Source organism: Narcine bancroftii, chromosome 13 (genome assembly GCF_036971445.1).
Source record: "Narcine bancroftii isolate sNarBan1 chromosome 13, sNarBan1.hap1, whole genome shotgun sequence".
Taxonomy (NCBI): domain Eukaryota; kingdom Metazoa; phylum Chordata; class Chondrichthyes; order Torpediniformes; family Narcinidae; genus Narcine; species Narcine bancroftii.
Window position 1 is genome coordinate 69,376,691 of NC_091481.1, and position 26,306 is coordinate 69,402,996.

The 26,306-nt window shown below is 46.2% G+C and overlaps 1 protein-coding gene across 2 annotated transcripts; it reads right to left on the reverse strand.

The window, feature by feature from the left end:
• Window positions 1-1,241: 1,241 nt before the first annotated feature.
• xrcc6 (X-ray repair complementing defective repair in Chinese hamster cells 6) lies at window positions 1,242-25,504 on the reverse strand. 2 transcript variants are annotated; one of them, XM_069910032.1, is made up of 13 exons: window positions 25,400-25,504; window positions 23,398-23,495; window positions 23,157-23,269; window positions 20,654-20,792; window positions 18,322-18,576; window positions 14,435-14,618; window positions 13,312-13,498; window positions 10,496-10,664; window positions 9,823-9,984; window positions 7,554-7,683; window positions 5,685-5,785; window positions 4,857-4,973; window positions 1,242-1,643 (listed from the first exon to the last, which is right to left on the reverse strand). In XM_069910032.1, the coding sequence occupies exons 2-13, from the start codon at window positions 23,465-23,467 to the stop codon at window positions 1,441-1,443; spliced, it is 1,830 nt and encodes a 609-aa protein (XP_069766133.1). In that variant the 5' UTR covers window positions 23,468-23,495; window positions 25,400-25,504; the 3' UTR covers window positions 1,242-1,440. The 2 variants fall into 2 exon arrangements, with proteins under 2 accessions (XP_069766133.1, XP_069766134.1); XM_069910033.1 differs by lacking the exon at window positions 9,823-9,984.
• Between the last annotated feature and the right edge of the window lie 802 nt (window positions 25,505-26,306).

Consider the following 26,306-nt stretch of genomic DNA (forward strand, 5'->3'; position numbering starts at 1 on the left):
TTTGGAACCCTTCAGCACCCTCTTGCATCCCAGTTCCGGTACCTGGTACCTCTGCAGCCAGAGTCCATGACCCAATGTGAATCCTTCAACTGCAGTCGCCAGCAGCTCATGGCTGCATGGGTTCCTCGCTTTGAGTCACCAACAGCGAGTGGGAAGAAAGGGATCCTATTCTGGTTGCCTACCAGTTACCAGTGGTGTTCCACAGTGGTCGGTGTTGGGGCAACTTCTTTTAATGTATTAATGATTTGGACTGCAGATAAGTGGCTTTGTGGCTAAGTTTGCAGGTGGTACAAAGAAAGATGGATGGGCAGGTAGAGAGGAGGAAATGGAGAAGCTGCAGAAGGACAGATTAGGAGAATGGCAAAGAAGTGGCAAATGAAATCCAATGTTAGAAAGGGTACGGTCATGCTCTTCGGTAGAAGGAATAGAAGGGCACAGTGTTATCTGGATGGGGAGATCATTTAACATTCGGAGGAGCAAAGGGATTTGGGAGTCCTCACGCAGGATACCCTAAAGGTTAACCTCCAGGTAAATGCAATGTCGACATTCATATCTAGAGGAATAGGATATTGAGGCTTTATAAGGCACTGGTGAGGCCTCACGGAATACGGGGAGCAGTTTTGAGCTCCTCGTTTAAGAAAGGATGTGCTAACATCGGAGCGGGTTCAGAGAAGATTCCTGGAATGAAGGTATTAGCATATGAGGAATGTTTGACTGCTCTTGATCTGTACTCCTTGGAGTTTAGAAGACTAAGGGGGGGGGGATCTCACAGAAACATTTTAAACATTGAAAGGCCTGGACAGAGTAGATGTGACAAAGTTGTTTCCCAAAATGGAAGAGTCTAGGACAAGAGGGCACAACTTCAGGATTGAAGGGGGCCCATTTAAAACAGAGATGCGGAGGAATATCTTCAGCCAGAGGGCGGTGAACCTCTGGAATTTGCTGCCATGGGAGGCTGTGGAGGCCACAGTGTCGGGTGTTATTTAAAGAAGAGATTTATAGGTATCTGAATAGACAGGGTATCAAAGGTTATGAGGAGAAGGCAGGGGTGTGGGACTGAGTGGAACGATGGAATGGTGGAGAGGACTCTATGGGCTTAATGGATGTAATTGGGTGGCATGGTTCCATGGGCCAGAAGGGCCTGCTATCTCTAAAATAGTGTTTACTCCCAGGGCAGTTCCGTCAGATCATTGTTTAACCCACCCAAGGACTTTCCCTTCCTTTGTACCAATGGAGCAAAATGATTTTCTAAATGTAGAGCTTTAATAACTATTATTTGCGTGGTTTCACAAAACTCTGGAAGAAACGTCAAAAATCGTACAAAAATAGCCTGCACGTGCTTCTCTGCACATGGCAGCCACAAGCAGGTGGCCCTGGGGTTGTGGGTTGTGGTTCGGATGGCGGGCGCCTCGGGGTGGCCCACCCCCCCTCACCCCCCGCTCAGTGCTTTGCGAAGTGGTTGTCGATGGCGTCCAGCAGTTCCTGCTTCCTGCTGCCCTTCAGTCCGCGCTGCCTGCAGAACTCCTTCAGTATGGGCACCGTCAGTTTGCTCAGGGTCCCTCTCAGTACGTGCTGCCTCATCTCATCCTCCTCCAGAGACACCTCCACTTTCATCTTCTTCTCCGCCCCGCTGCCGGCGTCACCTGATGGCATTAAGTAGGACACGATGACCACCAATCAGTTTCACTTTAAAAAGATGGAGGGCATGTGAGATATTGTGGACAGGTGGGAAGGGTAGGTGTGAAGTTACCTTGATGAAGGGCTCAAGCCTGAAACGTTGGTTATGTATCTTTATCTTTGCTATTTAAAGTACACTGTTTGACCTGGTGAGTTTATCCAGCGTTGTGTTTCGACATGAGGAGCAGGGCTGGGGACACCCCCTTCAAGGTGCTCTGGTCTCTGTTCCCTAAGTCATCAGAAATCTCTCCATCTGAACAAACAGTCTCAGGGAGGGGACAATTCCAATGATTTCTTTTCTTCTCCGTCCTCAATGACATACAGGCCAATTTAGCCCAAGTCTGTGCTGCCCAATTTTCACCCCCATCAACCTACATCCCGGTGGGTTTTTGAAGGGTGGGAGGAAACCGGAACCCCCCCCCCCCCAGGGAAAACCCACACAGGGAGAACGTACAAACTCCTTACAGACTATGTGGGATTCGAACCCGGGTCTGGTCCCGATCACTGGCGCCGTGAAGGCGTTGTGCTAACCCCTGCACTGACCATGCCACCCATGGCCAAGTGTGGCTTTGGTAGAAATGGTTAAAACTACTGCGTGATGGGATAAATATTTAAATGTAGACATACAGCACGGAAAGAGGCCTTTTCAGCCCACGAGCCCTTGCCGCTCAATTAACCTCCAGCTACCGTACGCTTTGAAAGGTGAGAGGAAACTGGAGCCCTCAGAGGAAACCCATGTGGGGGAGAATGTACAAACTCCTTACGGACAGCGCTGGATCCGGACCCAGTTTGCTAGCTCTGTAACAGCGTGGTGCTATCTGCTACGCTTGCCCTGGACACTTGACTATTTGAATTTAAAACTGCCGAGGATAACCTTGATTGATCAGCACTGTGCCAAGAGGTCAAGGTAAACAAGACATGAAGTGTCTGGGAACGAGGGGGAGAAGGTGTCCTGTGTCTTGATAATACAGAGCAGAGAATTATTAAACTGCTCAAAGACTATTGAAAGATTGATTAGACACTGTAAGAAAAGATCATGCCAGTTTATCTGTTTTCCTGGCTAAATGTGAACTTTGTATCCGCTGAAATTTCAAGTTGTGGTGGTGGTGAAGGCTGAGGTAAACGTCCCATGATATCATGTTAATAATCCCGGTCTCCGTCTTTAAGTTAATTTCCTCGGCAATTACCTAACCTTCATTCTGAGAGTGCAACCCCTGATGGTCAGTTTCTTCCCCGCAGCCACCAGGCTCCTGAATAAACCCAGCACACAACCGTGCTGGAGAAACTCAGCAGGTCACGCAGCGTCCTGGGCCTGGGTATATAAAGGGCGCTGGGTGACCTGCTGAGTTTCTCCGGCATGCGTGTGTATTGCACTCCACCCCAGTGTCTGCAGTTTCTAGTTTAACTCCAGAATGAACCCCATCACATGCTGCCCTTGGCTTGCAACATCGAAATACACAAAAGTGCTCGAGAAACTCAGCAGGCTCTGCTGTCCACAGCATTCACAGGATGCAAAGATCTATGACCAACGTTTCGGGTCCGAGCCCTTCGTCAAGGTCTGAGTAGAAAGCAGGCAGGTGTCTGAATAAAAAGGTGGGGGGAGGAGCACAGGCCAACAGCCAAGAGGCTATAGGTGAACATGGATAGGGGGGCAGGAGGGAAAAGCTGAGAATTGATCAGGGGAGGCAGGGTAGCTCAGTGAATCCATAGCTGAAGATGGAGAGAGAGAGAGAGAGAGACAGACAGAGGGAGGGGAGATACAAGAAAGGAGGCACAGGGATAGGGAATAAAAGAGACAGGGAGGAAATCAGAGGTCAACTGGAGGACTCTTGATTTGAGATGCATCTGATTGGAGGGGTCCAGTCGGAATCGGAGGGGTTATTCTTCCAGTTTGTGGGTGGTCTCAGTTGGGCAGTGCACGAGACCATCCTTTCCAAAGCCTCCACACCCTTCCAGTAATGGAGTGACCAGAACTGCACACAATGTTCCACAGTTTTACACGTGACCTCCTTTCTTTTATTCTCAACAGCTCACCCAAGGAAGCCAAGCGTACCACACTGCTTCTTAACCATTCTGATGCTCCTCTACCTCCTTCCTGATGGTAGTGGGCCACAGATACTCTCTGCTCGATGGACTGGGTCCTCGATAATTCTTTGAGCCCAATTTAGACAATGCTCCTGGTGAATGTCATCAATAGCGGAAAAGGACACGGGTATTGGGAAGCAGAAGGTGGTCAAGCTTGCTGTATTGTTCGGTTGTGGGAGAAAGAAAATCGCCTTCTCCCGACCAGGCAAATAAACGGGAGTCATCAGGTGCTGGGAGGAAGACAAGATCAGTTTATTTGACCAAGTTAGCTTCCATACGTCGGGTTGCTCGTCCCCACTCTAGAGACCCATGGGGTGAAAGATTGGTTGGTTGTCCATTATGATGCTTAAGAGAGGAGCATGCATTGAGAGAGGAGCATGCAGTTACTGGGCAATGCAGCTATCTTGGCCTCCTCCTGCTCCCAATACCTGTGTTCTCTATTGATGACATTCACCGGAAGCGATGCTTAAATAAGGCCAAAGAATTATCTTTGACCCACCTCCATCAGGAAGGAGGTACAAAATCAGAATAGACATGCTGAGGAATAGCTTCTCCCAATAGGCTCTGAGATTGGTGAATGGTATCCTGTAACTGAGTAAATTATTCCAAAATAGTTATATTTGTTTTTTTTTGAATATATGTGATTATTATGTGTGTTCACTAGTAATGAACTCGAACTTGAACGTTTCAGATGTGACAGCGTCCAAGACGCTAATATATTTATTGCTCATCAGTACCTGGTGCTTGTGGGAACTTGTGGTGCATGGATTGGCCAGCACATCACTCAGGTTGTGAGAGAGGTTACACACATTACTGGTCTGGTCAGACCCAGGTGGGAAAGGCACACCAGAACTGCACACCTTTCCTTGTGTGTGTGAGCGCACATGTCCATGTTTGAGTGTGTGTGTGTTCATGTGTTTGACTGTGCACATTTGTGTTCGTGTGTTTGAGTGAGTGTGTGTGTGTGTGTGTGTGTGTGTGTGTGTGTGTGTGTGTGTGTGCGCGCGCGCGTGTGCATGTGAGTGGGTGTGTACTCCCGTAATTGAGGAGAGGGGGGACCACAGGTCGGCACATCTTGTTTTGTGACCACTCACCCAGTTTTCTCTTCTCCTGGCCCTTTGCATCTGGGTTGTAGTCAGGAGGATAGACCAGCCTGTTGAACTCCTCAGCCAGTCGGCAGATTCTTCCATCTATCTCATCATTCTTTGGCACTGGTAGGGAAAGAACGTTCATTCCAATTACACACCGGTGCACATTGCTGAGAACAAGAGTAAGAACCCTATCTCACTCTGCCCTGACAGCTTACCCATATCTGTGTGGACATGTGTGTGCATGCGCATGCATACATGTGTATGCATGCTGCTGTGCCTATATGTTCCTGTGTGTGAAGGTGTGCTGTCAGAGTTTTAGCACCTTTCCTGTTCCAGCCCGTATATCAGCATCTACTTGACTGCACCTGGCATTACAGCTGAAATCAAGCCTATTCTTGGCTGCTACTCAGATACACAAGACACAACAGGATGACCCATCAGGAGCTAGATCAGTGGCCAATGGGTCAGAAGGTTGTTGATCTACCTTCCTCAACCCAGGCCAGTGGAGCAGGGACTCCCCCTGCACCATCACTGAGCACATTGAGTTTTACAGCATGGAAACAGGCCCTTCGGCCCAACCTGTTCATGCCAACCAAGCCAGTCCCATTTGCTAGCATCTTCCTCTGAACCTTTCCCATATGTATCCGTCTAAATGTTTTTTTAAGCATTGCAATATTACCGTTACCTACCACCTCCTCTAGTAGCTCATTCCGTACACCCATCACCCTCTGTGTGATATAGGTCCCTTTTAAATCTTTCTCCTTTCACCTTCAACATGGCCTCTAGTTTCAGATTCCCCCCCCTATCCCATGAGCAGCCCACACAACTCACGGGTCAGGTCTTCCATTTCTTCTGGTTCCATCCGATTGAGAGCCAGCGCTTCCAGATTGCGGAAATGCTTCTGAATCACGGGGTTCTCAAAGCTCTCGGGCCTGTCGTCAGAACAGAAATGGTCACTTTTTTTTAAACCCAGATGCCGCCAGAGGGAGGAGTGTGTAAAGCGTGCCTTGCCATGCTTAGGGGCGAGTGTTGTGTGGGCGTGCATAGAGTTAGACAAGAAAGTCTGCAGACGCTGGTGTCGAGTGCAATACACCAATGTGCTGGAGAAACTCAGCAGGTCACGCAGCATCCATAGGAAGTAAAGGGTCACCAACGTTTTGGGCCTGGGCCCTTCATCAGGTATCAGAACAAAACAGGTAGATGTCTGAAAGAAAATATAGACCATCGAGTTGAATGGTGTAACAACAACAACCTTTTGCTCAACGTTACCAAAACTAAGGAGCTGACTGTGGACTAATCAGAAGATAAACCAATCAGTGTTCATCAAGGGGACAGGAGTAGAAAGGGTTAAGAACTTCCAAATTCTTTGGTGTCAACCTCTCTGAAGGCCTATCCTGGGGCCTCCATGTCAATGCAATCATGAAGAAGACTTGCCAGTGGCTGTACTTCGTTAGGAGTTTGAGGAGATTTGGGATGTCACCAAAGACCCTTGCAAATTTCTACAGGTGTACCATGGAGAGCATTCTGACCGGTTGCATCACTATCTGGTACGGAGGTGCCAATGCACAGAACAGGAGGTTGTAAACTCGGCCAGTGCCATCATGGGCATCAGTCTTCACTCAATTAAGTACAGCTACAAGAAGAATTTCAAGAAAGCTGCCTCTATCTGCAAGGACTCCCACCACCCAGGCCATGCCCTCTTCACTCTGTAACCATCAGGAAGGAGGTACAAGAGGCTGAAGATGGGCACCCAATGGTACAAAGTAAAAACACAATGCTGGAGTAACTCAGCAAAAGCAAAGATAAAGATAGATAAAAAGTGTTTTGGACTTGTGCCCTACAACGTTCTCTCAACATGCTACTGACCTATGCTCCGGAACTATGAGAAATACAATAAACACGAGGTTACGCATGATACAATATAATTGGTTACACAGGCTATACACCACGCCCCAAAAGTTAAATAAATGGGACCCAACAGTATCAGACAGATGTTTTCACTGTAAGAAGGAAACGGGAACAACAGTACATGCAATTTGGGCATGTGAGAAAGTGGAAAAGTTTTGGGAAGATCTAAATCAGGTATTAAATAAAATCACAAAAAGCAACATACCAAAAAATCCAGAGATCTTTCTTCTAAGTAATATAAGAAGTAAAGAACTTGGCCTCGATTTGGATGGAGCACAAAAAAAGATTTATTATGATAGCCTTAGCTGTAGCAAAAAAATGTATTATGTCAACCTGGAAATCAGAAGATAGCCTGAAAATACAGCAATGGTACATGGAAATGAATAAATGTATTCCATTGGAAAAAAATAACATATAATTTAAAAAATAAAGTCCCAGTATTCGAACAAATTTGGGAACCGTACATGGAACATAACAGAGAAGTCCTACCGCGGACCTCCACCCCCTAAAATGACAGAATGAGAAGAAGACGAAATGAACTGACCCAGTATGTAAAAGTAGATGACACAATTTTCTTGTTTATTTTCATTGTGTGACGACATTGTTTAATGGGTTTAATGTATTGTATATGTTGAACGTTGAGTGGGTGGGGAGGGGGGTGGGAAGGAGGGAGGGAAGGGAGGGGAGAAAATGACACCGTGTATTATTCCAGAGGGAAATGTTTATGTGTATTTTGGTCAATATGGTTCATAGTGTGAAAAATTTAAAAATAAAAAAAAACATGCCACGGACCTGTATTTGAACTTGAGTTTCTGCACCACTTTCTTCATGCTCTCGATCTGGTCTTGATCAGCAACCACCTTCTCTGCTAACCTGATCTTCCTGATGTCGTCCGCGAACGGCAAGGTCATCAGGTGGAATCCTGAGGAGAGCAACGGAGAGAAGTTTTACTGCGTGTCCTGCATGCAGGAGCAATGGAGAGGTTTTACCTGAGGCGCCATGGTCTCAGGTTGTGAGTGGCATTGCTTCAATATAAGCCTCTGATTGTGAAGCGGTATGAACAGCATGAGGACTTGATACCCAAACCAATCCGCACTACTGCACGCTCTGCAGCCAGACACAGTAACAATCCCATGGGCAGCCAGTGTAACATTTGGCCATTTGTAAGGATCATCTCATATGCTGCTCTTTCCTGATCTGCTCTGAATGTTCCCAGCAAGCTTTTTAAAAAGAAACTTTACACATGTAGCACAATAGCGGGCCCTTTCAACCCATGAGCTTGTGCCACTCAACCACACCCAATTAACTTAACTTTCTCTGTATGCTTTGAAATTGGAGCACCCGCAGACATGGGGAGAACGTACAGACTCCTTACGGAGCCTGGGTCGCGAGCGCTGTAACCGCTACACTAACCAGACCGCCAATTATCCAATTTCTTGTGACATTATTAAATCTGGTTCCAATTGTCCTTTTAGACATTTGAAGAACCACCCACTGTTATTCAGGGAGAGAGCAGTGATTCTGTTCTGTCGATCCCTCTGCTCTGCTCCCTCTCCCACATCCAGTTCAGCCCACCTCCCACCCTGGCACTTGCAACCTGGAGGACAGGAAGCAGGTGGAAATCCATGTCAGATCCACTCACAGGTAATGGCACCTTCCAAATGGTCCTCCTCCTCACCTAAAGTCACTCACTAGCTGCAAGATAAAAGCCCAGGACGTGGGTTTGTTCACTCTCTTTTCCCCTTAGTATTATCCCTGCGGTCCACTCCAGGTTGCAGGCGACACTGGAGGTCTAACTATAAGGTGCGTGCTGGTGAAGGGTGGGAGCTATTTGTGAGATACACTCAGGAGACACTTGTGTCTCATCTTTGTAACATGTAGATATATATATTAGAACCCTTCTAATCAATGTGCGGTGGACGGTTGGTGGGGGAGGGGCGGCAGGTAGTTTGTTTGTAAACTCGAAATAACAGGAGTATGGTTTAGTTAAGTGATATCAGAGCATCACCGCTTTGCATGTGGGTGTGCGTCTCCTGTTGCGTTTTTCTGTTGCGTGTAAATAAAATTTACCATTTACAACCAACGCGTGTGCAGGATTGTCACTCTTCTAACCCTTTGAACTTTGGGCAGCACGGTTAGCCTAGTGGATAACCTGACGCTATTGCAGCACCAGTGACCTGGGTTTGAATCCTGCGTTGTCTGTAAGGAGTTTGTACGTTCACCTCATGTCTATGAGGGTTTCCTCCGGGCGCTCTGGTTCCTCCCACCGTTCAAAACTTACGAGGGTTGTAGATTAATTGTTGTATTTGGGGGCAACACGGGCTCATGGGCCGGAGGGGCCTGTTACCATGCTGTAGGGGTACATTTAAATTTAATTTAAATTTAAACTTGTCCTCCCACCCTGTCATTGAGTAACCACCACATTATAGAGCAAAGATAATGACGCATAACACATTTCAGGCTTGAGCCCTTCATCAAGGTATGAGAAAAATGGAGGCAGGCGTCCAAATTGACCTGCTGAGTTTCTCCAGCATTGTGTTTTTACTTCAACCCTGGTGTCTGCAGACTTTCATGCTTTACTTAGAAATCTGAATGTAAGTTAGGATCGATGAACCAGTATTGGGGGAGTAGAAGAAGCATCTCTTTCCCCACTGCAGGGGTCCCACACTCACCACCTTCTCAAGTTCCCACTTTACAAGGTGAAACCTCGGGTCATGTCCCCTGTATCTCAGCTCTTTCAATGTAGCTTTTTGTGTGTGTGTGTGTGAGTGAGAAAGAGAGAAAGGGGTGTGTATGAGGGAGAGATAGAGATGGCAATGTGTGTGTGAGAGAGAGGGGCAGTGTGTGTGAATGAGAAACTCTGTGTGTGTGTGTGTGTGTGTGTGTGTGTGTGTGTGTGTGCGTATGCGTGTGTGACTGCGTGTGGCAGTGTGTGTATGCATGCGGTTATGTGTCTGTGTCCACACACGTCCATTTGTGTGCATGCAGGTATGAGCACGTTAGTGCAGGCACGTGCATGGTAAGTGCAGATGCACGTTTGCTGGGCTGCAGAGTCACGGACCTGAAGGCATGGTCTGTATTTCCTGCTCGTCCAGCTGCTCCTCTTGTGGGACTAGTGCCACAAACCGGGGCGGGATGTTCCTCCGGGGTGTGTACCGACAAACAGCATACACATCCCGCTCCAGGCACTTGGTCAGCAATGCGCTGAACAGGGCCGTGCTTCCTGTTGGGAAACAACATAGGCAAAGTTGTTTGTAATGAAGAGCTGGGCACTAGGAGCCAGTGGTGGGCTGCAGTGGTGGAGGACCAGAAATGGGTTGTTTAACTGGGCCACAGTCCTGACCACCCAGAGACTCAGGTGTAAGGCTAGATAACAAACTCAGTTATTTCATTAAATCAACACAATAATGACACTGGACAATGAACACTTTTGGGTGCATTTTATGGATTTTGAGCTGATGATCATGGCAATCACCTTAAAATTTTCCTATCACATATCGTTTTATAAATATAACTCCAGTATCTCTGTGTTTTTCTGGAAACAGTTTTGTTTCACTCAGAAAAGAATCTGCACAGTACCTCCACACTACTCTTCAGGGCCACATATCTCTGGTGCAGAGCCCACTTCTGTTGCCCTGTGTAGATTGTAGGATCACCTAAAAGGAATTGAACTATACTGAACGGGACTGAGCCTCCCTCCGACAACGGGTGATGTAACTGGGGACAGGGATTACCTGTTATGAACTCCTCCTCAGGGTAAATGAACAGCGAGGGTCTTATGTGGTGATACTTCTTCAACAGATACAATGGCTTGAAGCCAATGAGGACCAAGCCTGGGTTGTCGAACCGCTTCAGCTCTTCTGTTTCTTCCTTTTCCAAAACAATTTGTCTCTGTCCATACACCTGATCACCAAAGCATAAGAACAGGCTTCAGTTTTGGCTAAGTTACACGGACAATGATTAACTGCACAGTTCACCAAGCGCCCCCAACTTTGAAGAGTTACATAACGAGACATGAGAGTAGGTTGAAGATCCTAGTGAGAGCCTGCAGTTGCTGTGACTGTAGTTAAAAACACACACAGGAATACTGGAGGAACTCAGCTGGTCTCACAGTGCCCATAGGAGGTAAAGGTATGTTACAGGGATACCCTGCTTTACAAAGGTAGAACATGCTTGAGAAACCATTCGTAAGCTGAAAATTCGTAAAGCGAAGACCCATTGACTAATACCGAAGGCAATTTTCGTAAAAGTGAAAACCCATTATAATTTCTTTCAGATAGCGAATATGGGTTTCTTCATAAAAATGAATTTTCGTAAAGTGGGGTTTATCTGTACTGACGTTTCAGGCCTGAGCCCTTCAAGGTATAAGCAAAGAACAGGGAGGCATCAGAATAAAGGATGAAGAATGGGAGTCCAGACCAACAAATGGTGTTAATTAGATATAATAAAGAGGAAAGGTAAGAATTGATTTTGGCTCTGTGAAAGGAGACAGAGGGAAAAGAGAAAGAGAGGCAGAGCTGGGGGAAAGGCAACGGCGGAAGGAGGGGGTGGGTTTAACAGAAACAGGAGGTCGATGTTAATGCCAGTTGGAGGGTGCCCAGTTGGAAGATGAGGTGGTCTTAGTCTGGCAGTGAATGAGACCATGGACACACATGTCAGCAAGGGAATGGGGTGGAGAATTGAAACAGGTGGCCACTGGAAGATCCCTGCTATTGTGTAGGACAGAGCCGAGGTGCTCAACCAAGCGATCTCCCCATCTGCGTCCAGTCTCTCCAATGTAGAGTAGACCATAACGGGAGCACCGGATGAGAAAATGACCCCTGCAGATTCACAAGTGAAAAGTTGTGGGGCTGCAAATGATGGTGAGGGAGGAGGTGAGGGCACAAGTGGCGCATCAGCTGCGGACACAGGTTGAGGGACCTGAAGGGGAAGGAGAGGGAGGTCCAGACTTTAGGACCTTGGTAGATTGAAGTGTTTTAGATTTGTCAGATTTCAGACTGGAGTTTTCTGCTTTCGGACTGACCGGTGGGGGGATGGGGGGGGAGAGGAAAATTAAGATATGTGGGAGATTAGAACTGAAGAAGCCCAGAGTTCCTGGAGGACTGTGGAGCTGGTGGAGGATACAGGCGAAGAAATGGAGAGAGATTGAAGAATAATTGAAGAGTTGGTAAGTCATAGTCAGTGAAGTGCAGCGTATTGACTGAATGCTGCAAACCTGCAGAGAGCCAGCAGTTTTGAATGTGTCCCTTTATAGAAACCTGAGACATGCAACCTCCACATTTCCAGGTACAAAGACAAAAGGAAATGCTGGAAACTCTCTGGAAGTTGAGCAGCATCTGTGGAGAGAGTGAAGCAGGCTTAAAGTTTCAGGTTGGAAACCCTACGTCAGAAGCTGAAACATTAACATCTTTTTCCATACGTTGATGATGGCCTGAAGCCCGAAATGTTGGTAATGTATCTTTGCTACACTGTTGGACCAGCTGAGTTTCTCCAGCGTTGTGTTTTTACTGCAAACACTGTGTCTGCAGACTTTTGTGTTTTACTTCACATTACCCGTTTCTCTCTCCACAGATGCTGGCTAGCATTTCGAGCCTTTTCTGTTTTTATTTCTCAGTTTCAGCATCTGCAAACTTTCATTTTCACCAATCTTAAAACATTCTGTAACAAGAAGTCGTCCCATTATAGACAAAATTGCACCAAGCGCTGTTAGTGATGGCAATTGCATTCAGGTCTATTCCTTTGTTTTACAGTTGAGGGTTGCGAGAACGCAGCCTTGCTTCACGCCGTTGTTAATGGAGAAGGGTTCAGAGAGCTCATTGCTGTATATTAGGGCTTGGTTAAATAACACAGAGTGATACAGGCATTCATAAGTTCATTAGTCTGGCTGTAGTTCCTCTGGTCAGAAGTAAAAACACTCCTTCTGAGGGAAGGAGAGGAGTACAGCATGGGATTGACCACGATGGAAAAGGGAGTGAATGAAAAGGACAGAATGAGGGCCTATTTGTCAATTGGAGACTTCCCACTGTAGCCAATTTAGAGAATGATCAACAAACCCGTTGATCAGTAACTAAGAGATTTCCTGGAGGATATAAGAGTTTAATATACAAAAGTGGTGGAGAAAGGCCACAGGTCACGGAGCATTCTTTATGGCAAAGATACATAACCTGACAAAGGTACAAGTCTTAATGAAGGGCTTGGACCTGAAACGTTGTGGGACTAGGTGGAAAAATGGTTTGGCACAGACAAGAAGGGTTGAAGGGGCCTGTTTCTGTGCTGTAATGTTCTATGGTTCTATTCGACCCCTCAGCTGATGGGTTTTTTCCCCCCAACCCCATGCTCCTGCCTTTTCATCTATATCCTTAGATGCCCCAACTGATCGAGAATCTATCAACCTCTGCTTTAAATCTACCCAGTGACCTGGCCTCCACAGCCGTCCGTGGCAACCAATTCCACAGATTCACCACCCTCTGGGTGCAGACCTTTCTCCTCATTTCTGATCAAAAGGACCAACTGGGCTGAATGTTCTTCCGAGTAGGGAGAGGTCCATTACCTGGGCCTTTTTGATGTCGCTGGGCAGCAGCAGGCTGCCAGTTTCCCCATTAAACCAGCGGGTTTTAGTTTTAATGGGCTCGTTGGTCTCTCGGGAGAGTCGGATTGGAGAAGGTTTCCTGGCACTGTGGATGAGGTTGAATACACCAACCGAGAGCTCCACTCCTTCTCCCAGCTTCAGGTTCACCCTGGGCAAAGAGAACACACGTCAGGAGCAGAGACGGGGGCAGCAGCGGGTGTCAGAGGGTTGGTACATGTTGCAGGGGGATAAAAAGATGGACAGGGTGCGGGGGAATGTGGAGATGGAACAGCGCAGGGGAATGGAACAGGAACGAGAGTGGAGATGGAACGTGATGCAGAGGAATGTGGGGATGGAACACGAAGCAGTGTAAGGCAGAGATGTGCCAGCTCCCTGTTCAGATGGCCATAAAAACTCACACGCCACCCTGAAAAAAGAACAGGAAAGCTTTCTTTGTTAAAGCAGGGAATGCTGCGAACATTTGGGAGGCCAGGCAGCCTCTGCGGAGAGCAGAATGGATGGACACCACAACAATTCTGGCCTCATGTTTGCAGGGGACATTCTTCTCTCTGCCAGTTCTGACACAAGGTCCCTGATCTGCAATGTCGCCTCTGTTCCTCCTGCTACAGATGCAGCCTGACCTGCCGCGTGTTCCCAACACCTCCTGTTCACCTTTTTGATTTTTGAGGTTTCTTTGTGCCTTGAACATCCCCAACCCCACCTAACTTACCACCAAAACCAAAATGGCCTCTCATCCCATTGTGCAAAGCAGTTGCCAAGCCTCCGTGAAATTCAATGCACCTGAGCGTCATGGTGCTTCTATCTGAAAGGACACAGAACCCGCAACTGGTGCCTAGGCTGATCTTTTATGGCCACTTCATGAGAAAAAGAGAAACTGTCTGTTCCTAAGGCAGAACAAGTATATTTTATATTCTACCCGCTCCCTTATCCATAACGTTCTTGCCTCCTGGGAGGTGCTCAGATCTCGTGGAACCACTGAGACTGCTAACACGAGCCTGTCAATCAGTCTGTCATGCTGTGCAATGAGCAGGGAGCTGTTCAAGAGGCGCAGGAGTCGGGAGATGCCGATCCAGCCACGGCAGACCTGGTCATCGCTTTTTTCTTGTAGTCCTTCGCCCAGACTTTCCGAAGCAGATCATCCAATTTGGCCGATTCCCTGAGCTGCACGCCCATATCTTCGACATCCGACATGTTCACAATGTCACGGTAGAAGAGAGAGGGATCAAATCCACCAGGCTTCCACAGGTTCATGAGGTCGAGGATAATTCCTAAACATAGGCAAAGGTAATCCATTCATTTATCATTGTGTTTTATTGTCAAAGTTCAGATTTATTGTCAGAGTACCAACATGACATCACATACAACCCTGAGATTCCTTTTCCTGCGGGACAGGCAGAATTACTACTTATTGGTAGTGCAAAAAAAACTACTCAATGTACACATGTAAACAAATAAAGAAATGTAAACAAACCGACTGTGCAATACAGAGAGAAACAAAAATCAATAAAGTGCACAAGTCAGAGCCCTTAAATAAGTCTCTGATTGAGTTTGTTGTTAAGGAGTCTGATGGTGGAGGGGAAGCAGCTGTTCCTGAACCTGGTGGTGCGAGTCTTGTGGAACCGACACCTCTTTCCTGATGGCAGCAGCGAGAACAGACCATGTGCTGGGTGATGTGGATCCTTGGTGATTGCTGCTGTTCTCCAATGGCAGCGTTCCCCCGTATAGGTTCTCGATGGAGGGGAGGGCTTTGCCTGTGATGTCTTGGGCTGTGTCCACTACCTTTTGCAGGGCTTTATGCTCAGGGGTATTGGTATCCACCATACCAGACCGTGATGCAGCCGGTCAGCACACTTTCCACCACACATCTGTAGAAATTTACCAGAGTTCCTGGTGTCGTACCAAACCTCCGCAAACACCTAAGGTAGTAGAGGCACTGTCATGTATTCTTCATGATGCCATTAGTGTGTTGAGTCCAGGAAAGATAGTGACTCCCAAGAACTTAAATTCGCTCAACCTTTTAAGGAAAATTCACATTTCTTTTGCACTGGGATAACTGTCAATATTGGTCTCTTTTTTGTCTATTGTCTTTTTCATTCAATTAAGTATGCAGTTTTTTGCTTTTTCTACAAAGTTACAGGGCAACTGAAGCAAGGAGGAATAAAAACGATGCTGGAGAAACTCAGCTGGACAAACAGTGTACTTAATACAGCAAAAGGCACTTTTACACAGCCGCTGAGAAGCCGAACATTTTAGGAAGTTTTCTGCTCCGCTCTCAGTGTAAAAAAGTAGTCACAGAATTTATTTGCTAAATTCTATCCTGTAATTTTTCCACCAAATTTTTACCTACATTTTTATGGAGCGGCTGCAGTCTAAACTGACCACAGGCACTCCGTTAGAAACTGGGGTAATGACTATGACGTTGGCCCTCTGACAAACTCCGCAACACAGGAAGGCTGTGAAAACGACCACTCTGGAGGTAAGGATGCAATTTTAAAAAGATATTTTATTTAACATAAAATCACTTAACAAACATATTATAATACTTCAAACTTAATCAAACATGTGGTATTTTATATAAAAAGAAAGTAAAGAATACAAAAGAAATAAAAACCTCCTCTAAATTCCCCACACTCCCTCCCCAATCCCTCCCCCACTCCCCTATAAACTAAAAAAAATGGACACGAAAACCACAACAGGAGCTCTTAACTTTCCAATACTCCACACACACACACACACACACACACAATCACACTCACTCACACACAATCACACTCACACAAACACAATCACACACACACAATCACTCACACACACACAATCACACACACAATCTCACACACACACAATCACACTCACACACATACAGTCACACACACACACAATCACACACACACAATAACACACACAATCTCACACACACAATCACACTCACACACATACAGTCACACACACAATCACACACACACACAATCACTCACACAATCACACACATACAATCACACATACACACAATCACACACACACAATCACACACATAAACACACACAGTCACATTCACACAAAATCACACAGACACACTCTCACACAAACACCCCTATAAAAGAAAGGGAACGTTCGAGATTTATTTAAATTTTAATACCAAGTTTGTAAATATGGACTCCATATTTCACAAAAAGTATAATATTTATCTCTTAACTTGTAAGTAATTTTCTCAAGAGTAATACAGCTCCGAACTTTTGCATGTCATCTGGACATTCCTAAGTCAATATCTGACTTCCAAGTTATAGCAATACATTTTCTAGCTGTTGCAAAGCAATTCAAACAAATTTCATTTGTTAAGTATGCAAATTTTAAATGGATTTTTTCATTTATTTCTGTGTAAAAATCATAAAGGATAAATATACCTAACCAACGTTTCAGGCTTGAGCCGTCATTAAAGTATGAGTGAAATGTAAGCAGGCGCCTGATTAACTGGTGGTAGGGGGAGGGTTATTCACACGCTTGCCTACATTTTATTCATACCTTGATGAAAGGTTCAAGCCCGAAATGTTGGTTATGTATTTTTATCTTTGCTATATAAAGTACATTGTTTGACCTGCTGAGTTTCCCCATCTTTGTGTTTTTACATCAACCATGGCGTCGGAGGAGTCACATGATGGAGTAGTGGCCAGTCGGGGAACTCCAGCCCTCTCTGGAAACGTTTAAAAAAAACACACACAAAACACAAAGGCACAAACATAAAAATTAAAATAAAGTGAAAGTAAAGGTGGGAAGAAAATGGCAGCGAAGAAAGAAAAGTCGAAAGCAACGGGAAGAAGAGAAGAAGAAAGAACGTCGGAAGAAGAAGGTGAAGGCCTTACCTGTCCGAGGAGGCCCGCCGCGGAGAGAGAAGCCCGCTCCCTAAGGTCAGTTGAAGTCCCGAGCTCGGGACTACAAAAATGGCTCGCGGAGCCAAGTAAAAGTGCGCAACCGCGCATGACAAAAAAAACACTGACGGGAGGGGGGACCAGCTGAGGAGTCGATCTCCACAGCTGAAAATGACAGCTAAAGCACGACAACAAGAGGAAAACACAGAACATAACGAGAGCAAGAAAGAAGAGAGTAAAAAGAAAACAAGGAAACAACAGATGACCAACCCAGAGGAAGAAGAAGAAGAACATAGAGAAATGGAAGAAGAAGGGAAAGGCAAGACAATGGATTTTTTTTTTAAAGAATATATGGAATCAGTAAAAGAATGGCAATCACAAGAATTTAGTGAAATAAAAAGAAGAATTAAAAGTACAGAAGAAAAAATGAATAGATTAGAGATGGTCATGTCAGATATAGGAAAAAGAGTGAACAAGGTGGAAGAACGAGAAATAGCCGTAGAAATGGAAGTAGAGGACTTAAAAAAGAAATTAGAAGAATCTAATAAAAAAGTTAAAGAACCATGGCGTCTGGAGATTTTGAGTTTTACTTTTAGTGCAACAGTAGGATTTTCGGTGCACAAGTATGTGTATGACAATAAACTCTATCATTAACAGGCCAGCCCAAAGCTCCTGCTGCTAGATGATATACGGTGAGAGAATAGTTTCTCCCCATCTCCTCCTACATTCCTATTAGCTCCCCTGATTCATTTACCATAACCTTACACTACTTTTTATTCTCCCTGTATTGCACGGTCAATTGTTTACATTTATCTGTTTACATGTGCACGTTGAGTAGATATTTTTGGCACAAGTGGTAATTCTGTCTCGCCCGCAGGAAAAAGAATTTTAGGGTTGTATGTGATGTCATGGTATGCACTCTGACAATAAACCTGAACTTTAAGAAGTCTTGTGAAGTGCTTTGGGGTATTTAACTCAGTCATTCTGTATAAATAATATTGTCCAGTATGCTTCACTGTGCAGCTGGACTGTAGTGGCACAGAACAGCTCCAGACAGACATCATTCACGTACCACTGCTTCCTACTGCCAGAGGAGCCTACCCACCTGTTTCTCGGAGATCTGTAGCCTTGGTCCTGGCCACGTGAGCTTTGGAGCTGTCATTGGCGTGAGGGTTGTCATTGTTCGTGAACAGCATGACGCGTTTGTGGCTCAGCTTCACCCTGACGTCACTGAAGAGGTTGGAACAGGCCCACAGTGCGTCACCCAACGAGAAGTCTCGGCTGTGGCCCAGGTTCTTCCTGAAGTTCTCATAACCCTCCTTCCCTTGGTACTCCTCCATTTCCAGCACTCGCCGAGCACCTGTGTGCAGAGAGACAGAGTCTTTATAATGTCAGTCAAGAACACGTCACCAGAAAATGGTCCACAAGGTTCTGAAATCTTGTTACTTATTTACACAAGATGCTTGGAAAGTTGAGATCAAATCTCTGAAACAGACTCTATGGACCATCTCCTGGGAAGAGGAGCATCCCTAGTCTAACGCTGCCCTTGGTGATGCCTTGCTCATCATCACTGATCCTCTACGGATGGCATTTACCGGGAGTACTTCTTAAATGGGGTTCACAGAATTTCCATTTAGGACACTGTACTTTTGACCCACTACCATTAAGGAAGAGGTATGGGAGCTTCAAAAACAGGTCTGCCAGCTTCTTCCCGCACGCTGTGAGATTTCAAGATTCAATGTTGCTCAAAGTAGCCTTTAGTCTGCCAAAATATTAATCTTAATGATATCTTTATGTATATGTGTGATTATTTTGTGTCTACTATGTGCAGTCTGTGGTCCGGAGAAACACTGTTTCGTCAGGTTATATATGTACAGTTAGATGATAATAAATTCAAACTTATGACACGGGAATCCATGGGAAAATTGCAACACCGACAGTTTTCTATGAATGCAGACACTCTGTGATGCAGGGGATCACCTGTACACAGTTTAAACATCAACCTAAACCCCAGAAACAAATACAGCGGCTGACTTTTGCAAGGTATCTTCAATAATGACATTTTACTTTTCTTGGCCACTTTTTTGAAGTTTGTCCTAAAACTTAGGCAGGGCGGATTGAAAGTATTTTGTCCCGATATTCACTGGAACTTGGCAGAATGTTATAAATAACTACAGTAAAACCCCCTGGTATTCAGCACCTATGGGGGAGATGCTGCATAAGTGAGTTTTACAGCTGCCTTGAGGCTCACTCCTACAATGTCTAACTAATACACCAGCACTAAGAATAAACAGATTAAAAGACAAGAGAAGACAAAATATAAAATAATTTGAAAAAAATCGGTATTGTAGTCCTTAATTATGTAAAGTTCGCTTTAATCAGGTAATTCCCACAATTTATGAAATTTAAATTCAAATTTGAACCCAGGTCACTCGCACTGTAATATACCGATAAAGATAACGACTCTCACTAAGCTGGGATAAGGAGACACTTTAAGAGAGATCCCCCTCCCCACAGCGAGTGGCATCGACCAGCTCTTCATCCTTGGCAATGCCATTTTTCTACGAGCAAAGTCCGACCAAGACCCTCCACCGGCTGGATATTTGCTCCCATCTTTTCCAAAGGTTTATGTTGTTACTTCAGAGAACATTGACAATTTTAAACTTTTATTTATTTAAATTTTAAAAAAATATATTCATTTTTCTCGATTTATTTTGGCCGGTTGCTTGAGAATGCTAGTTGTTTGAATTCCAGAAAACAGGGGTTTTACTGTATTTCATAACTACGGATGGTGTCATCTATTGACCCATGTGAGAAGGTGCAAATACGATGACCTGAAAGCTGTTCTACTTTTCAAATGAAACATGGAAGAGGGAAATGATATGATGTTTAGAACTTAAGGGGAAGATGGAACAGCATGTGACCAGCTGTCTGCCCACAGGCCTCGAAGGAGGACTACTGAAACGAGTCAAGGCCAGATTTAAGGGAGAGCAGAGAAATAACTTCACACAAGGAATCGTGAGGCAACTGCAGATCAACTTTCAAAACTGAATCGGTGGGAATGGATGAAGGGACGGAGAGGACAAGGGGAAATAAATGTGACGTGCAAAAGTCTTATGAGAATTAAAAATCGTTCATGATGTCAGGACATCCCAAATCAATGAGGTAAATCTTGAGTGGCTCATGCTTATGAATTATACCTCAACCAACTTCATAAGACATCAGGCTATTCAGCCCCATCATCTCAATTATGTGGATCCATTCCACTCAGCCCCTCTGCCTGGCCTTCCCCCCCCAGGACCTTTGATGCCCTGCCTAATCAAGAACCCATCGTGGAGCAGACTTCTTGCTTGCTTACAGGGATCTTGTTTGTGGGGCTTTGTCTCACACTGCAAAGTAAGCAGACTTTCACGGAACAAACGGTTGAGTGAACGAACCTGGAGTGTCCAGGTCATGGAGGATGTAAACATGCTTGAAGTCCACGGAGTTCTTGTGCTTTTGAGTCCCGAAGAAGACGACAGCCAGGAAGTCACGGTCTCTGCTGATGACTTTACTGGTGTAAACCTTGTAAACGCACTGTGAGCAAACATTAATCACCAACGCCGCCAATCAACAAAACCCATTCACCCAAGTTAGTGCATCAAGAGTGGCCGCATGTGCAATGGGAAGCGGATCACCACTGGTGTGCACTCCACCTCTGAGAGTAAACCGGACTGGCAAAACGAGTCAGATGAATCAGAATCAGGTTTATTGCCATGAACATGTGCCACAAAATTTGCTGTTACATGGCATTACAGGGGTAACAATTGCTGTAAATTACATTTCATTAAATACACTATTTAAAGATAAATAATTAGTGGAAAAAAAGAAAAAAGTGAGCGTCTCTGGTTCACTGTCTATTCAGAAATCTGGTGGCGGAGGGGAAGAAGCTGTTTATGTACCACTGGGTGCTCATCTTTAGGCCCCTGTACCTTCTTCCCGATGGAGAGGGCATGGCCTGGCTGGTGGGGGTCCTTGATGATAGAGGCTGCTTTCCTGAGACACCGCCTCCTAAAGATGTCCTTAATGGAGTGAAGACTAATGCCCAAGATGGTGCTGACTGAGTAGCCTTTTTCCTGTCCTGTACATTGGCTCCTCCGTACCAGTGATGCTCTCCACGGGTACATCTGAAGAAGTTTGCAAGAGGCTTTGGTGACCTACCAAATCTCCTCAACTCCTAACAAAGCATAGCTGCTGGTGAGACTTCTTCATGACTGCTTCAACACGATGGGCCCAGGATAGATCTTCAGAGAACTTGACACCCAGGATTTTTAAGTTCCTTTCCCTTTTCACTGACCCCTCGATGAGAACTGGTTTGTGTTCTCCTGGCTTCCCCTTCCTGAAGTCCACATCAGTTCCTTAGTTTTACTACCATTGAGTGCAAGGTTGGTGTGACACCACTCAACGAGCTGGTCTATCTCCCTCCTGTATGTTCCCTCATTGCTGTTTGTGAGTCTGCCGATGACTGCGGTGTCTTCAGCAAATTTTCAGATGGTATTTGAATTGCGCCTGGCCTCACATTCATGGGTGTGGAGTGAGTGGAGCAGTGGGCTAAGCATGCATCCTTGAGGTGTGCCTGCGTTGATCGCCAGTGAGGACACATTGTTACCGATCTGCACAGACTGTGGTCATCTGATGACAAAGTCAAGGATCCGTTGCAGGGGCCCAGGAGTTGAAGCTTGCTGACCAGAACTGAGGGGATGATGGTGTTCAGAGTTGAGCTGTAGTCAATGAAGTGCAGCTTTACATATGTTTTGCTGATGCAGAGCTGATCCAGGGCTGAGTGAAGAGCCAGTGAGATTGCATCTGCTGTGGAACAATAGGCAAATTGCAGTGGGTCCAGGTCTATACTTAGGTGTGAGTTAATTCTGGCCATGACCAACCTCTTAGAGGCTTGCTGCCGACAATCACTGTATCTTATTACAGAGAGGTCAGGTTCCTGGTTACGACATGATATGGACAATGTGGCATGAATAGTTCACTCATTTGTTCCATACTTTGGGAATGTTTACTCATAGATATCAACAAAGAGGATTCAACTAAAATAATTTCATATTTCTCCCATTTCAGCTCACAGAGTTTGGATGTGAGTGATTCTATTCTTGCCTACTTCCTAAAGAGTTTGAGGAGATTTGGCATGTAATCAGACACCCAATCAAACTTGTAGAGACGTACTGTGGAAACTACACTGACTGGTTGCATTGCATCCTGGTATAGGAACAACACAGGAGGCTGTAGAAGGTAACAAACACAGCCTGGTCCACCACAGGTTCCGACCTCCTGTCCACTGCAGGCATCGACGTGAGACGCTACCTCCAGACGGCAACCCCTCCTCCCCCCCACTGCCACCCTGGTCACAACCTCCTCTTGCTGCTGCCTTTGGGCAGAAGGTACAGAAGCACGTCTGGGTTCAAGGACCGCTGTCAGGCCCTTGAATCTCCCTAATGAGGGACTGCTCCGACCCCACAAAAACTGTCTGCTCTACTGTAAGTCACTTCTTATTGCACTTGGGATAACTGAAAATTTATTATCTATCTATCTTGTGTTTTTATTGCCTTTTAATTTCACTCAATTAGTTAACTATTATAATTTTTTTACAACTATCTGATCAGCTGCAGCAAGTAAGAATTATGTACATTGTACAACAATAAACTCTCTCTTCTACATTTGCCAGAGTAAAACAGTGGTGCATCGACAAGAAAGTTTCCACAGAGGTACGGTGGAAAGTGTGCTGGTATGGGGGACACCAATACTCCTGAGCATAAAACCCTGCAAAAGGTAGTGGACACAGGCCAGGACATCACAGGCGAAACCCTCCCCACCGTCGAGAACACCTATGGGGAACGCTGCCGTCGGAGAGCACTACAAGAAACAGGGGTTGATAACACATGTTCTTCTCACCTGAATCACCATGTCAAATGGTGACATCTCCGTTTCTCTGTTCACTTCAAACATGTCTTCCGAAGCATCAATGAGGAAAATTAAGCTGTCCCTTCCCATGAAATTAAGGGCCTCTAAAAGAAGAATGAACACATCAGAGTGGTTGGGTGCTGTCACGCGGTGGTTGTGACCTCGTGGCGGTACAGCTGTTCCCCGTGTGTTCCTTGGGTTGGTTGCTGTGCGTGCGAGTGCGGTGAAGTACCTTCCTTCTCCTCCGCCTCATCCTGATCCTCCTCATCCTCATTCAGATAGTGCGAGCGCCATTCCGACATGGTGGCTGAGGGGGAGGTGCTGCCTGTCCTGTCAGGTAGAAGCACAATACACCATTAACTGTGAGGATCAGGCGCAAAAACTGAAGGCAACCCCCTTCAACGATAGGGAGCAAAACATGAAAGTCTGCAGACACCGTGGTTGAAGTGTGAACACAATGTCATAGGGGCTCTGTGGTTAGTAAGGGATTACTTAAAGTGGTATGTGAGTGGAAAAAAAAATTAAGAACCACTGGCTTAAACCAAAGCCTCTGTTTTGCTTTATTTGTTCGTGGGAGGTGTCTGTCATTTGTTGCCATCCACAGCTGACCCTCAAGTCAAGTTTATTGTCATCCGATTGTACAAGTACAACCTGGCGAAACAGTGTTATCTGGTCCTCGGTGCAAAACACGCAGACATAACATACATACAGATAAACAATACATAAGGTGTACTTATACGCATACCCTATATGCTATCGTATAGGACGACCTGCAAAACTTACCTTAAAATCAGGGTCGCCCTATACAAAGGGACTAAAATCCATACTTGATGGCAACACCGGTGCCGTCTTCCCACCCGCCCCGACGCAATCTTGATGAAGGGCTCAAGCCCGAAACGTTTCCACTAAGCCATCAGCCTGCTGGGTTCCCAGAACACTTGTGGATGGGGTACCGTGGACCGTCCAAATACTTTTTAATGTGTTCAACTTCTGCCTTATATGTAAATCTGCTCTGTGGTCCTGGAGAGACACTGTCTCATGTTGGCATGAGCGATAAATAAAGGTGACTTGACATATCTTTGCTACATAAAGTGACCTGCTGAGCTTCCCCAGCATTGGTTGTGTTTTACTTCAACCACGGCGCCTGCAGACTTCCGTGTTTTACAGCTAAGGGACACACCTCACTTTCTCTCTCCCCTTGTTGCACTAACCTTGTAAATCTGCGCTGCACACCCTCTATAGCTAGGAAGGACATACTAGCTATAGAGGGTGTGCAGCGCAGATTTACAAGGTTAGTTCCAGGGATGGCGGGGTTGACATATGCTGAAAGGCTAGAAAAACTGGACTTGTATCCGATGGAGTTTAGAAGGATGAGGGGGGACATGACTGAGGTATACAAAATCATCAGGGGGATAGACAGGGTGAAGTCGGATTACTTGTTCCCAATGATGGGGGAGACGAGGACTAGAGGGCATAGTTTAAGAATACAGGGTAGGCCCTGTAGGACGGAGATGAGAAAACATTTCTTTTACCCAGAGAAGTGTGAATCTGTGGAATGCTCTGCCACAGAGGGTGGTAGAGGCGGATTCGCTGATTATGTTCAACAGAGAGTTAGATAAGACTCTAGTGGGCAAAGGAGTTAAGGGTTATGGGGATAAGGCTGGAAAGGGGTACTGATAGTAGTGATCAGCCATGATCTGTAAAATGGTGGTGCTGGCTCAACGGGCCGAAGGGCCTACTCCAGCTCCTATTGTCTATTGTCTATAATTTATTTATTTGTGTGATGATCATGGCAACGTTCTGATTCTGGTTTGAACCTTTAGATGCTGATGTGAAAAGCCAGCAGCATGTTGGCTGGATCTCACTGGCGGGCTCTTGTCCCCATGAGGAGTTGGCCTGCCAGATAGTTTGAATGACATGAAGATGCTCCTCCTCCAGGCTGGATCAGCACAAGCACAGCAGGAGGCTGTCCCTTTAAGAAGCGCCGCCCGATGACGTCGCAGTATGGCAACACCCGCACCAATCAGAATCGCGATGGACGGGCCGCCAGCCTATCAAAAGGAAGGCGGTGAAAAACCACGAGAAGATTGACACGATCCCTCTCAGTCCCGGCGCCCTCGGAAATGTGGCCTCCCGTTGCCCAGTCCTTGCCTTGGCGGCACCGACGCCACCTTCCTCCCCCCCACCGTCGTCCGCGCTCCCGACCGTGAACGTGCGCCCGATCACCGTCTTACCGCCTTCCGAGACCGGCGAGCCCGCACGCCTCGCACCGCTGCTTGCCCGGGGACTCCGAGCCGACGCCTCGCTGGGCGGGAAGCAGCGCCCCCGTGCGGCGCGGTGGAGGTCACCCTTCTGGACCGAACTAGCGCCCCGTAGTGGAGGAAGGGCACGCTGAGTTCAGACAACGAACAGGACATCACATATAACCCTGAGGTTCTTTTTTCTACGTGGCAGAATTACCGCTTATTGGTGGTCCAAAAAATACTGCCCTCAACATACACAGGTCAACAAATAAAGAAATGTAAACAAACTGACTGTGCAATGCACAGATGGAAAAATAAATCAATAAAGTTTACAAGAGTCCTTAAATGAGCCCCTGATTGAGTTTGTCGTGGAGGAGTCTGGATGGTGGAGGGGGGAGCAGCTGTTCCTGAACCTGGGGTGGGGGGGTGCGAGTCTTGTGGCACCGATAGCGCTTCCCTGATGGCGGCAGCGAGAACAGAGCACGTGCTGGGTGGAGGTGGATCCTTGATGATCGCTGCTGCTCTCCGACGGCAGCGTTCCCCATAGGTGTTCTCGACGGTGGGGAGGGTTTCGCCTGTGATGTCCTGGCCTGTGTCCACTACCTTTTGCAGGGTTTTATGCTCAAGGGGTATTGGTGTCCCCCGTACCAGCACACTTTCCACCGTATCGCTATGGAAACTTTATTGGCTGGCATGTGTTATCACATTGCTTCGCTATATTAATAACTTGTATCAGGATTTTTCTGTTAACCTCATTAAAAATATTTTTATAAGAAAGATATTTCACCACATTTGTGTCCTGTTTTTTTTTCTGATTCTGTTGCTCAATATTCTGACGGTCAAACGGATTTTTAGAGGCCAGTAGAGTCCGCAGGGGACTCAGGGAGCATCCACAGAG

Excerpts from the sequence above, each read along its gene's own strand:
- xrcc6 (XM_069910032.1), bottom strand. The coding sequence starts at position 23,467 with ATGTCGGAATGGCGCTCGCACTATCTGAATGAGGATGAGGAGGATCAG. Across the intron at positions 14,619-18,321 it reads TACAGATCTCCGAGAAACAG|GAATTATCCTCGACCTCATG; the intron begins GTGGGTAGGCTC and ends GCCTATGTTTAG. Across the intron at positions 9,985-10,495 it reads TGAGGAGGAGTTCATAACAG|GAAGCACGGCCCTGTTCAGC; the intron begins GTAATCCCTGTC and ends GTTTCCCAACAG.